The following is a 14,515-nucleotide window of genomic DNA, read 5'->3' on the forward strand; positions in this document are numbered from 1 at the left end:
GGACCCGTCCGCTTAGGAGAGCAAAGGTAAGGAAAATGGAATGTGAAAGGTTTGGTTACTGGGCTTCGTTGGCTGTCAAAGTAAACAAAAATCTGTCTAACACATCTTATACATTAAACATGGCAAAAAAAGCTGAAGTAAACTATTCCCAAGATAAACATTCTGCATCATAGGATCCTTCTGCTGAACAATCCCTGTGAAACCTGCTGAGTGGAAGAAGTGATCCTGAGGATAGTTATTTGCTTGGTTGTCTGGAATGTTTATTTCCTGATAGACTCATTGTCCGTGACCTCTGCCTGAGCACGGGTTTGGGTGGGAGCTCCAAGTCTTCAAAGACAGGATTTTCTATGATTGCTGCAGCCTCTGGTCGTTCAGTGGGACTTGGAGAGAGCATGTCCTTCACCATGTTGTACTGAAAGAAAACACAAGACATATTACATGAACCAATCCATGAACTCTTCCTCATTTCATGTCCTGGCTTCAGCTGTGGCTGTGTGAGCAAGTGGAAAATACCCCCAGCTGCCTTCTGAGTTATCTGGGCGTTAGTGCTTTGGCTCATTAGTTAGAAATGTACTAAATATTTTAAAATGTATCACTGTACATCTCTTAAAAGTGTCTTTACTGTCAAGGACTGAAAAGGATTTTGCAAACCAAATCATACTCAAGGTTTAATAGAGTTATAAAAAACTTCACATTATTTGCAATCAAAAGTAAATACATGATACATAATTTATATGTAGTTTTTAGATTCATGTTTAAGCCATGCTGAATTTTTCTTGTGGCAAATTAGAATTTTTACTTTGAATATCTGTTTCAGATTTAATCAGAATTTAGTGTCCTGCTCCAGCTGAGCACAGCACAGCCCCTTCTCCCAGGCAGCCTTCAGCTGTAAAGCATGAAAGGCTGGCCTCATCTGGCCTGTGGTCTGAAGCTACCCTGACCACCTGAAAGAACTTCAGCTTTTTAGTGGGGAGGTTTTGTACATCACCTCCTCTTTACCTGCAACCACATCACTTTACAGACCTGACTAATGAGAACACAGCACAATTTGCTCATGTGATTTCCCTCTCGGGACGTCCAGTTCTGGAGGGGATCCCATGCAGCCATGCTGCTACCTAGACCCTCTCCTTTACCTGTCTGAAACTCTGCACTTTCTCTTTTGGAATATGGATTTGTTGCAGGAAATTATGACAGGATGTATGTGAAATGAATGATTGTAAGTGACAAATGGAAGCCAGGAAAAAATGTATTCCTGAAGGAAAACTGTGACAGAAGTCTCATTGTGCCCATTACTGCAATGTTATGCTTTGAAAGGTAGAGAAGTACTGGGATAGAGAAATGCATCTTAATAACATGAAAGCAACCTGGTTTTTCCATTTTTACCAGCAAAGCAATTGGAAAGCAAAGAAAAAAAGCAACAATTATTAATGAAAAGGCTACAATCAATAGCATCAGATATACCTACCTCTTGTGCGTATTTCTGAGTGAACAGTGGTGGAAAATTCAAATTTCTAACATCACTTAAAGTCTGCAAAAAAAATGAAGAACGACATGTAACTTTTCCAAAATATTATTCTTTAGTAATATTACCATATCCTTCAAAACTATGCAAATTATGCAAAGAAATCAGCCTGCAGGAAAGAAAACCCTTTGCTTTAAGGAGTTGCTTTAGTGCTTAAAAATCACAACAGCTGAACAGGTGAGTTGCTGCTTCCCTATGTATTGAGCTTGCAACAGGAGGACTTGTGCTACAAGAATTGTGATCCCTGCAGTTTTAAATCAGTCAGATACATAAACTTGTACTTTCTTGTACATAACTTGTACTTTAGCTGAACAAAATCAACCAATCTGAGCACCACCCATAACTCCCAAGATGGCCTGCACCAGTATTAAGACACATGAAATGACTGTCTCTGCATTACCAATGTAAGCACCAGCCTTTAACATTTAAGGAGGAATGAGAAGATTTATCAGCAGTTCAGAGAGCAGTTGTGTTGGCTATTTCTGTGCTTCTTTCATACAAAGGCCACTGGCTCCATCTAGTGATAGTGTTTTTCCCATGTTCAACCAGAAGCACAGTATTTTTAGCACTTCAATTTTTTTGGAAGGATCTCCTTTTACGAAAGTTTGAGCACAAAATACAAGAGTTCTAAAGTTAAATCAAAATTCATTTCACTATTACTCCACTGGAAGCATAAAGTAAATAGTGATGGGCAACAGCCAAACTCCTGTTCAAGAGAACTGAGTTTGATGACATTAAAATGCTGCAGAAAACTTTTCTCGTATTCCGTCAGTTCAGTTTGCATTTAGTGATCTGCTTTGCAGCACATAATTTGGAAATAAATTGCACTGCTACTGACTAACTGCTCGCAGCTTGAGACAGAGGCAGCTCTCACGCTCCACTTCTGGGGATTTTTCCAGCCAGCTGTCACAAATTCCTAGAATTTGCTGGGTTACTTGGTGAGGCAGAGCATGTTTTGCTTCAGCAAGCAGTGCTAATGCTTGGCTGATGCCAATAAAACCTCAGCGTAACAACTCAGAAATAACTGAGTAGCCAAACTGAAGTAGCCAAAGTAGCCAAACTCCAGAACCTGGCAATCAAAGGGCAGGGGTTTCTTTTTAGCAAGAAGAGTGAAATGGCAGGGAAAATCCTGGAAAATCAGGGCACTCTTAACACTCTCTTGAAGTAAAAAATTCAAATTAGATGGAATTTAGGTTTCATTCTGACTTTTTGCTTTGCTTCTATTCTTAGGAGAGAAACTGGAAAGGCAAAGCCTGTAATCACTGTTGCAAGAGATCTGAAAATCCAGGATGGCTCTTTTCTGGGTATTTTGTTTCAGTAAAACTGATTTAGAGAAACTGAAACTGGTTTCATTGCCAGGGATTCAAATTAAACACCAATTCCTCCTCTAGACGATACTCTTTTTGTCATTAAAAGCCAGAGCATTTTAATCAAGACAATGCAACAGACGAAGCACTTGGTCAGGCTGCTGTTCAAGTTGTTTCTTACCTCTCCGCTAAACCCACTCCATCTTCACCTAAGAATATAATGACCCCAAGCACATTTAAATGATAAATACAAGTTTTAATGACTCCTTCTTTCCTGCACAGGTCACCAGTTGTCACAGAGGTGTGAGACCTTTCTGGCTGTAGCCCCTGCTCTCCATGAACTTGTTTCTGAGCAAGATGGATCTCACGTTTTAACAGCAAGCAAGAGCTGTAATGCACCATCAAACATCCTAAATTCACATTTGGTGCAATGAATGTCATCAGTTATGGGAAGATTGTGCTTGAAGCTGAGCAAGACTCACAGCTAAGACTCACTATAGGAAAAGGAACAGCCATTTTTCACCAAGTGCTCTGGGTAAAAAGCACTGCAGATGCAAACAAAGGAAGAAATAATCAAAATGCACAGCATGGTTCCAGTTCTTGAATGAAAACCAAGCTGGTAGGCTTAAAGTCACAAGCTATATTTGTTGCTTGAGTTCTTGGATATCGTAGTTCAATAGTTTCTCTTACTTGGCTTGACAACAGAGGAGCTTTGTAAAGAAATTAAAAGCCTCAATTCAACTGCACACATTAGGAAGACTGCAGTTTATTTTCAGTGATTCAGGGGGTCTGTACAAGGCTGATAAAGAAGTTGTGCTCTTAGCTGCAAGGCTTTTCTCCAAAGAAAACAGGACAGGAACCTCTTGCCAGTGTTTCACCAAGCAAATAGCTGCTTTAAACAAATGCCCAAACTGAAGATAACCCAACACCACACATACCTTGACCCTCTCCATCTGTGTGCTGAAGGGGTAGAGCAGCTCAAAGAGAATCAATCCCAGAGAAAAGATATCCACCTTGTGTGAATAGGTGTTGCCACAGATCTGAGAAGGCAAAATCAGGGTCAGGGCAATCAAGATACTCACTGGATGCAATTATCTACAAAGTAAACAGCACCCTGGCAAGTCCACCTGTGGAAGTCACCAGCCCTGTGCAGAGCTAAGAGCTGCAGCACAGGAACACTGGTGAACTTCAGCAGAGCACGAGGGAGCAAGGTCCTGATCCTCAGCTCCTCTGTGCTGCAAAGCAGAATGTTTCACCTTACTTAAACCTCATACACAAGAGTGTGTCCTTCCTCAATTAAGTGGAATCTTTTACAGTTACCTTCCTATACTGCATTAAAAGCAAGAAAAACGAATGCATTCAGTCTGAATAATTAGCCACTATTTTTGATATAACAAATATATATATTTAAATATTCATTTTGGAATTCAATTTAGCTCAAAACTCTATTTTGATGAGGAAGAATTTAAGTGACTTGATTGCAATGGTTTACTAGGAGTGTCTGATCTTAGAGCTCCCAAAAATTGAGGGCTCTTCTGGGCATTGCCAAATACAGCTTTGGAGAAGAGAGAACAAACCTGTTCCGGGCTCATGTAGAGTTTGGTCCCTACTTGTCCTGTGTGCCTGGCATAAGCTGGCATTGGGGTCAGAACTGATTCCTCCTCCTCATCTTGGTCCATAGCAGTCACCAGTCCAAAATCCCCAACTTTTACTATGTCGTCCATTGTGAAAAATATATTGGAAGGCTGAGAAAAAAAGGTGAAAAGAAAAAGTAAGTAGCAAACAGTGGCTACAACACTTGGTTCTAACTCAGAAGCTTGTCAGGCTTAAAAACACTCACTGAACTGCTGAAGGATGGCAGTTAAGAATTGTAACTATTCAAGAAAAAGGAATTAGTCCAGCATTAATCACTGTCTCTTCCTGAAACTCAGACTGCTCAGTCCTTGTCATTCAGCAGAGGTTTACCAGCAGCACACAGGTCTGCCAAGGAACACACACAGAGTCAACACTGCTGGGAACAGCACAGGTAAGTTATCCAGCCCCCCATCACACGACACTTTCACATCACATGCTGCAGTTCCATCTCCTGGGCTTTTGTATTTTAATCCCTAAGTGCTAACGTTGTTTGCTGTATTATTAACCAGCACACAGCATGTCATCTTAGTGTTAAATTATAGATACAACAGGAGCAAGGTCTGCTTTTCAGTGTAACTGTGCAGTTTAATGTGGGAACAGCTGTTTGCGTAACAGAATTAGAAGTTTATTTCTGATAGAAGCTTAAGAACTCTGCATTTTATAACAGCAACAGTAGTGATGATCTGACTTGACTCCCCTTTAGCTTGTTTGCCACACACCACCATCTTTGGCTTAGCCTACTGATAAAAGAGACTGGAACACAGATGTCACTTTGCCAGTGGTGCACATCCCAGGCAGATTTCCAAGAAATTTGCTTCCTGGCTGATGGCACACACCAAAAGAATGATTATTCCCTTGAAATATAACACTCCAGCTGAGTTACAGATAGAGTTTTGGGGGAAGAACAGACTGATCTTGCAAGGGGAAGGAAGCAGCAGGATGCTGTACAGGGCCAAGCTGCGAAGAGGCAGGTGGTGCTGGGGAAGCTCCTCTCAGAGCTCCTGGGCCCTTGGGGCTGGGAGAACATGGTCTGTGCTTTGCTGACATAAGCCCTGCGACAGGAGCAGGCAGACAGACAGAAGGGAATACTTTTCCACAAGATTAAGGACCACAAAGCTGACCTACTTGTAAGTCCATCTGACTTCCACAGTTAAAGACCAACCAATTGTGTGCACGAGAAACAGGACAGAAAAAAGGCTTCTTGTTTTTTCGTTTTTAGGCAATGGCCAGCTCTGAGGGAAGCACCAGAGAAACAGTTCCACAGTGCCCACATCCTGCCTCTGGAACTGCCTTCTGAGCCAGGTCTTATCTGCCATTGTATTTCCCTGTAATGAACATCCAGCCCCTTGGAGTCACAGAGCATTCAGGGCACAAAAGCCACAGTAAACCCACAGTGTCCCCAGGCTGTGGCTGAAGCATTTACAGAGCACCCACCCCTCAGTGCACACCCACATGGTCAAAAGTCTTAGTATCAGAATTTTGATGCTCAAGGAACAAACATCTCCATCAGGAGTTTTTATCCCATTGCCTTGATCTCCATTCTCCTCCAACAAACACAAGTCAAGATTTGTCTTGTTTCCTGGGGAAAACCTCCTCCTAACAGAAAGTTTATTTCAATATTTCTCTGGCTGGACACAGACTGTCTCTGAACAGGCTGGCACACAGTTTCTGCAAATAAGGAGAATGGACTCTCCGCTATTGCAAAATACCAGCAAAAATAAACCATCAAGATGACACTTGGAACAAGAAAAAGCCTAAGGCAGAAGCACACAGTTTTGATTTAGATCATCAGGAGAGGACAATCAAATATAACTATCCTCTAGTTTAGTTATCTTGCCACCTGCAGAAAGAAATTTGAATAAGAATTCTCATTTTTCCACAGGCAGGAATAAGCTTCTCACACATCTGAAATACTCTGTTTAATTCAATTAATGCTGCAAAATGTATCCAAGACTGTTCTTGCAGTTCTGTGAAACTGATAATTTCTTTTGAGCTGCGAAGCATGACCGACAGCTTATCCTAGGAATAACAGTAAATTCACTTGACAGACAGACTTTTGTTTCTGCACTTCATTTTCTTCAAAAGAATTTGAACTCTGACCTCTTCACTTGCCCACATAAATTCCTGCCATCTTGTCATTACAGTATCTCTGATTAGCAGGAGCCTAATTAATGCATTTTTAATGTGCACTGTTAATTTAAATATTTAGATTACTTATTGGATCTTTTAATATGCTCACATAGAAATTGGTTTTCACACAGATCTACCAGCTTTTGTTGGTGCCAATGGGAGCAAGAGCTGGCCTCTGCAATCACTGAGCTCTGTAGCCAGGCCAAGGCAACTTTGCAGTTATTCACTTGTTAGTGCTGGCATCAACTCAGGGCTGCATGACCAATCTCTTGGACAAATTACAAAATTAGATGAGATCTCTTCCTAGGAGCTTCTGAAAAGTATAGAAAATAATTAAATAAACATGGCTGTTGTTTTGACCAAATTAACACATAACGGACAAATAAACTTTGGGATCCAAGAATAACATCTATACAAGCACAGAAAGTTTTCTGAAGGAGGAAGTTGTTCATCCAGGGAAACCATTTCCAAGTTGGTTATACCAAGTAAACAAAATTAAATCTCGTGTTCAAACTGCTGCCAGCACTGAACTTTTAAGATGTTCCAACAAAACACTCCACACCTGCTGATTAAGACTAACAGAGTTTTAAGGGAAGAGCTATGTAAGGTTTACTGAACAGCGTGGAGACTGCAGAGGGCTACAAATGACAGTATTGTTAAGGTTATTAATTAACATGTCAAGCAACATATTAGTACAGGGATTTAATTACTTTTATGGTCAGTTTCTCAAGCACTAAAGATCTGTCAGATAACTGGTTCAAGGTAATTGCCTAATGCTGATGGGAAAAGAAAATACTTGGAAGGACTCATGAGTTTTTCTAACTCTGACATATCCTTTGAGGATTATTGCATTTGAACCTCCTTTTACTCCCACATCAGAGATGGCATTTTTTAGCTTTTGCTTCTGCTGATACCAAATTACCATCTGAGAAATCACAATCATTTCAGTAATTATTCCACTGAGGTAGGGTATTAATGCCTCCTCAAGCAAGCAAAGAGAAACAGAAGTGGCCAGATTTGGCAAAAAGGATCCATTTCTCAGAGCCTGGCCTAATAAAACTAACTTCAGCTGGACTCTTCAATAAAACTTGTTTATTTGGTAACACATACTGACACTTCCAGTGCTTTAAGTTGGAGGAAAATTAGGCACTAGCATAGGAGGATCATGAACAAAATGAAAGAAAAGGTACAAGTTACTCCTGACTTCAATTACACTAAACACCAGAGGTGCAAGCCACCTTTCCCAGTCCTCACTGTCTGGATGCTATGAGACATTAAAAATACTGTGAATCCTTCAGAAATCTTCATTGTGATTGCTGGCATTGGCTCACAATTCTGCTCCAGGACAGTTTACATTTCAATCCCAGATCAGTAATCCTTAATTTTTACTTTCTCTAACCAAGAGTAACACTGCTCCTTTTAGGCTGTTATTGCTGTAGAAAGAATGAAAATACCAGAATTAGAATCACAGAATTATTTAGGTTGGAAAAGAATTTTAAGATCAAGTCCAACTACAAGCTCCACACTGCCAATTATCTGCTTCACTTGAAATAGTAGAACGGGATCCAAAACAGCTTTGTCACACAGCTCAGCACTGAATGACCCTGTACAAAGAACATGAATTAAAAATACCATAGGACAAATGCCACTGATCTGTGCCAGGTACAAGAAGTCTTGCTGTAAGAAAGACTTTAATTGCAGTAACAAGTGATGAATATTTATTTCCTGGAGCACTGCACCTCCAGGTTATAGTACAGACATTGATTCAGCTTTTTTAACACCCATGCTGAGGTCATTGACAGCAGTCAGCTATTTTGGCAGACTTTGTCTCCAGTGCCACATTCCTCCCACACAGAGCAACCTACGGATACAAACCTTGAGATCCCTGTGCATTAATCCTTTGCTATGCAGAAAGTCAACAGCTTCAGCAATCTGCAGAAAGATCTGCAGACACTCTGTCCTTTCCCTCTCCTCTATGGTGCATCTTCTGCTCATCCAGTCTTTAAGGTTCTCCTTGCGGCAGAGCTGCATCTGGATGTACAGATACACCTTTGGAGAGGTGGGTTTGACTTTTTCTGCAGTGTTTTTAGAAAGGTCCAGGCTTAAACTTGTTGGCCTTGGAGGAGAAACAGAGAGGGGACTTCCTGAAGCAGATTTCTTGTTATCAGATTCCTTTGTACTTTTCCCTTTATCCTCAGAAGGGCCCTCATTATGTGAAACATCAACTTTATCTTCCTTACTAGAGGCATTTCCACAGCCAGAATCCTCAAACACAATAGAGGAGGAGGTCCCTTCCTTCATATGTACAACTGGAACAGCTGAAGAACATACTTCTAAGGAGTGTTGCAGCTCATTACTGTTGATAGTACTGTCTTCTACATCACAGCCTGTAAGGACACTGTCCTGAAGGTTTAATAGTGGATCTTCTGAGTGCTGCAAGTCCCTGTTGTCTGTACCAGAAAATTCCAGAGGGGAAAACTGGCTTCCAGATGAATCTGACTGACCGCAGGGTATCCCCACGGACCTCACCCTCTCCGATGAAGCTGCAGTAACTTCAATGTGTTCCTTTGTTGAAAATGGCTCTGTTGTGATCTTAAATGATGGGACATCCATTGGGCTGGGAGAACTGAGTGGCCAATCAGTGCTGGAAGACAAAGTTGAGAGATCAATACTAGAGAAATTGTAGTAGATTCCAACCATTCCACTAGAAATGCACTTCCAAAATTCCAGATTTTAACAACTGCTACCTGACACCTGTGTCATACTGCAACATGGAATGACTACCCAAGTGTGGGAATCACTAATATCCAGGATTTAGCATCTGTGTCTTAGCAAGGGTATTTTCTCATTGAGACAAAAGCGTTGATTAAGGAATATTTAACAAGCTCTACTGCCTGGATTCCTAATGTGCAATCAGGCTCATCTTCAGTTTGAAAAAATCCAGCCCTTTGGAACGTGCACTGCAAGGACTATTTAAAGTGCCTTGGAAGAATTACAGCTGTGAAATGTTAATTTGATGCCTGAAATATAAAGGTCGCTGTATTCTAAAAATTGTGATGCATGTTAAGATGTTATTACGAAACCACCCAGCAGTCTTGTATTAGGCCTCATTCTATAAATGCCAATATACACCCACTTTTCCTCTCTCTTCACATTCTCTAACTCCTTTATCTAATTTTTCATTTTTAACCTACTTCTACCAAGCTTCACAAATTGTCAGTCGGGTTATCCCTCACATACTTCTGCTGAAATAAATTCATTGAGTAGTGTATCAGGTCCACCTAATTCAAGACACTGAAGAGGAAGAATGCAGTAGAAAGGAACAAAGAAGGCGGAGATGCCAAAGTTTGAAACTGAATCACAGCAGCAATGCTACAATCTTCCAATCACCACAAGATTCAGTTACACAAGTTCAATTAAGAAACATGTCATGTTTCTAAGCTGAAAGAAGGACCTTAACACAAGAGAGTACCCATAAATCAAGAACTTTATGCAGAAGGGTAATATATTTTTATTTATTTACCTGTTCAATTGAAAAGTTGGCAGGCTAAATTAACAACCACCTCTCTCCTAGACAGTCTCTCCACCTTCCTGGATCCTCTACCAGTTTTCTAGTTCTCTTGACATACAATCTCACATTCAACTGTTAAAAAGAGCCCCATGAGTTACCTCTCATCTTTTAACCACTGCTCATCCATCTTTTCCTGCCATCTCTCAGGGGGAGCTTCCAGCCAGGCATTGAAATACCGAACAATCCCTGGATGCTCAAGCTTAGCCAAAGCCTTGACTTCCCTCATCACCTTTTCACGAGCCAGCTCCCTGTGGTTTGGGGTGAGGAGAAAAAGAGACCTGGTCACAAAAAGCAACAGCACAACACAAAAATTTCTGCGAAGGAATTTAATCAAAGCTGCCCCAGCATACACCAGGCCAGTAGCATTGCTTTTTACATCACAACAAAAATATGTCGCAAATTCCCCAGAGCAACTCCTTTAGCTTAGAAGTGTGGAGGAGCAGAATGTGCTCCTAATGGCTCAATATTCAGTCTTCCCTTTTCACATAATTACAGGCAGTAAAAACAGGAAGAAAAAGTTCATCTTCCTCTCAACTGTTATCAAGGATAGAAAACAGGATTTTAAACAGCAATACTCTACAGGGATGTAGAAGACACTGACACAAAAGACAGACAGCAATACCTTAGTATTTGTTTTTTAATTGGCAATAGCTAAAGAGGTTGCATAAGGACTATTTCTGTTCTGTGGACAGGAAAGCAGGCAGCATCCTGTCTTACTGAAGGAATTTATTTCTCTTCATAAGACTGTAACTGGACCAAATAAAGTCTGATGGTTTCATTTAATAGCTTTGAATATGCTTGGAAAATAAGAATTTAGGCTACCTTAAATCTCAGAACATAACCTTTAGTCTTAAATAGTCACGTTTATTTACCACATTCAAAAAAATAGTAATTCTAGATATCATAGCTTTACCCCCTCCCTCTTGCTGTTCTAACTTGAGATTTCCAGAAGCAGTGTCTCCCATCTCCCACTAAAAGGAAGTGCTGCAAGCTCTGGGTAGGGTAATTCAGCAGCATGGCTTGACCACCTATGACTGAGAGAAAAGGCAGGGGTTGTGGGACCAGAAAATGAAACAAATGGGCAAGTGGAGTCAAAAACGTAGGTGAGGGAGAGAGAAAAGGAAGAGGAGGTGGAATCGGAAAGGCAAGAAGAGAAGGAGAGAAGCACATTAACAGCACTGCAGTAACTGGTCCTGTTAGCAAAGGCTCCATTCATCAAGGAAATCCCCATGGAGCAGCATCCCCACAAAGGGATCTGCTATGCAAGTGTTTTAGCCAAGCAGGTCACCTCTGCTGGGATTGCATATGCCAAATTCTCTGTGCCAAAACTAAGTCAGCCCCCCATTAAAAAGTATGTCATTCATCCTAATGAAATATCTGGGAAATGAGTTCAGGAGCAGATGGTTCTGTGTAGGATGGGATCCCACCATCCATTCATTGTTCTGTGTCCCAGCAAACCTATTCATTACCTGTTGGGCAATCTGATCCTCTTGATGGCATAGTTGCAGTCATCTACCTTATTTCTGGCTTCAAAAACCACTCCAAAACCTCCACGACCCAGACACTGAATTGGTTCAAAATCTGTCAGATATCTGGGGACAGAGGGGTGTGAGGAAGGGACAGAAGAAGAGAGGGAGGATAGAGGAGAAAAATGCATTAGTATAGATAGAAAAATAAAGTCACTTATGACCTTGACTGAAGTAGTTCTGTACAGGCAAAACATGCTGAAGGACTTGCAGAATTACTTATTTCTTCCTGCTCACCCACTGTGAGCAATTCCCTATCTATGAAATGGACAGTTGCTAAATATGTATTTATGCAGAGTTTATCACAGGCCATCAGGATCCATTCTGCATGCACTGGACAAACTGAAGAGATTTCTCAGATCACCAGGTTGCATGCCTACTGGATCCTGAGTATATAGCCCACATTTCTATAGCTGAGTATTTTCTAAATCATGATTTACCTTTAAGCCTACCACAAATAACTGTCTCTGCAACCAGTCCTTCTAAACATCGCATCCAAAACATCACTGTCCTGAGATATCACTACTTTTCTTATTCTTCCTCATATTAAACACTCCAGTTTTTACTTTCATTGAGTTACAAATGTACAGGAAATGGTCACATTTACTCTGGAGCATAATGGCATGCCCCTATTAAGCCTTTTGTCTTAACCAACTCCTTTGTAAAACTAATAAAGGTTTTACTTCAAGTATAGACTGCTTACTCTGCAGAGTATATAAAGTGCCATCTGCTTCCACCTGCAACTGCCCTTCTCTGCCTTACACCATATACACAGGAACAGATGGAGTAAACACTGATTAAGACCTACATGGATCAATCTCCTGTGTGGCGTATCAGCAAGAATGAGAGCAATACTTCTGATCACATGTAACCCGTTGACTCTGGAATTTCTGAGACTAACCATAACTGCAATGTCCCATGAGTAATGGGGTCACAGTCTTTTGTGCCAGTTGCTGATTATCCTGCAATGTCAGAGGACTGGAAGTTCCTAGGTAAGAAGACGTGAACACCTACTCTATCTCCAGACAGTATTAACAGCCACACTGATTAAACACCCTGTTTATGTTGTGTTGAACAGACCTCACCTTGACACATATCCAGAATTCTTGGCATCACTCCAGCTGTTGTCTTTTATGTCTCCACAAGTGGGCTCATACTTACAATCAGTCTGACACTGTGTTTCAGACTCCTTCCGCAGCTAACAAGGATTTCCAAAACAAGAACAAAACAAACAAACAAACAAAATCAACTCCTTGAGTGCCTGAGACTGGTTTGTACCCTAGATATGGCATTAAATAAATATCTCCAGACACGTCAGAAGCAGTCTAATCTGCTTGCTGAAGCAGTTAAGCAAATTGTATGTGGCAGCTGGCAGCCTTCACACACAGATTAAACAATAAATTTAGGCTTTTGATTTTGTTATCTCATTAGTTATTAACTTATTAATATTACTCATTGCAGAGTCTAAACTGAAAGAAACAGCTAAAATAATTCCTTCTGTGTTTGGGACTCAGAAAAAAATACTTACTCTGCTGTAAGGGTGGGGATGGAAGAGTTTGCGCACAATAAAGGTCGTGGCCACGATACAAAATACAATGGTGCCAACAATTTCCTTCCACCAGTGAAGCAGAAGAACAGGATCCTTTTTGCGAATGCTCTTGTAATTCGTGTCATCAAAAAATCTAACCGTGATCTGGTTGCTACGTTTGTTTCTCTCCCTCTTGTAGTAGGGTAAGTAATAACCATTATCTGTGTATAAAACACACAAAGAGAACATGGATTTACTTGCAGGTACCTACAAAACAACTTTGGCTTCTCATTAATATGTCTTCTCAACAGACATGGGGTGGTTTTGTTTCCATTATCCATGATTTTAAATGGCACATCAGCAAATTCAGTTAATTAAGGCTGTGGACAGCAACTATGCCTCCCTAGCTTTAAATCAGAATAGCTTCCATATGGAAAACCTGTGACAACCATCCTGAGTCTCCAGCACTGTTAGTAAATTCTGAAAAAAGTAATTCCCAAGATTTTTTCACTCCAAACAACTCTCAGTGGCAACAGCAGCACACACAACAGCTCTTCAGTAGCAATTCCTGGCATTTTATGCTTATGTGGCACTAACTGTACCTACACCACAATACGGAAATCCTAGTTTGGGCAATAATTTCCTAGTTCATTACATATTAAAAAAATACATATATTTAAGGTCAAACAAGTGGTGATTTATTGAACTTCACAGATAATAAAACCTGGGTATTTGAAACACTTCAAAGTCTGGAACTTCACCTACCATATGGGTACTGCAGAACTGAGAGTGCTCCATTGCTGTATTCCTCATGAGAATACTTGTCATTGCTGAGACACTTATCAAACTCATCAGAGCCCACCAACACTGGAGTCCTGGAAGGAGATTCTAGGCATAGAGAAGACAAAATTTTCCTGAGCTTTATGTCAAGTACAGACTGTTAATTCTTCAGAGTATATAAAATGTCAATTGTTTGTAAAATTCTGTTCTCGCATTAATTTAAAGAGAACTTCAATTGCATAATCTTACAGAATGGCTCTTCAAACAGGCCATGGGAAGTAAATTTCATAGAAGAAAACATCAAGAAAGGTACTTTAAGGTAACAGTTACTTAATAATTCTCCCCCTTGACAAGTCAATTCACTCGTATTCATATCACTGCAAAAAACTTCTTCCTCTTAGTTGAAAAATTTGATTAGGAAGACTCAACATTTCATTGCTAAAAAAACCCCTGTCAAATCCATAGTAAAAGAAAACAGATATTAAACATTTAATTAGAAAAAAAAAATAAACACTT

The 14,515-nt window shown here is 40.5% G+C and overlaps 1 protein-coding gene across 1 annotated transcript in view; it reads right to left on the minus strand.

Moving 5' to 3' along the window:
• Window positions 1-17: 17 nt before the first annotated feature.
• EIF2AK3 (eukaryotic translation initiation factor 2 alpha kinase 3) overlaps window positions 18-14,515 on the minus strand; it is a 41,611-nt gene continuing 27,113 nt past the window's right edge. The window contains exons 8-17 of the mRNA XM_066185384.1: window positions 13,985-14,107; window positions 13,220-13,440; window positions 12,777-12,889; window positions 11,635-11,757; window positions 10,264-10,413; window positions 8,470-9,238; window positions 4,407-4,574; window positions 3,768-3,869; window positions 1,466-1,528; window positions 18-412 (exon numbers count right to left, since the gene is read on the minus strand). Of these exons, the coding sequence (XP_066041481.1) occupies window positions 236-412; window positions 1,466-1,528; window positions 3,768-3,869; window positions 4,407-4,574; window positions 8,470-9,238; window positions 10,264-10,413; window positions 11,635-11,757; window positions 12,777-12,889; window positions 13,220-13,440; window positions 13,985-14,107 (2,009 nt within the window). The 3' untranslated portion in view covers window positions 18-235. The remainder of the gene's footprint in view (window positions 413-1,465; window positions 1,529-3,767; window positions 3,870-4,406; window positions 4,575-8,469; window positions 9,239-10,263; window positions 10,414-11,634; window positions 11,758-12,776; window positions 12,890-13,219; window positions 13,441-13,984; window positions 14,108-14,515) is intronic.

Source organism: Chamaea fasciata, unplaced genomic scaffold, assembly GCF_029207755.1.
Source record: "Chamaea fasciata isolate MVZ Bird 193981 ecotype frontalis unplaced genomic scaffold, bChaFas1.0.hap1 SCAF_6, whole genome shotgun sequence".
Lineage (NCBI taxonomy): Eukaryota > Metazoa > Chordata > Aves > Passeriformes > Sylviidae > Chamaea > Chamaea fasciata.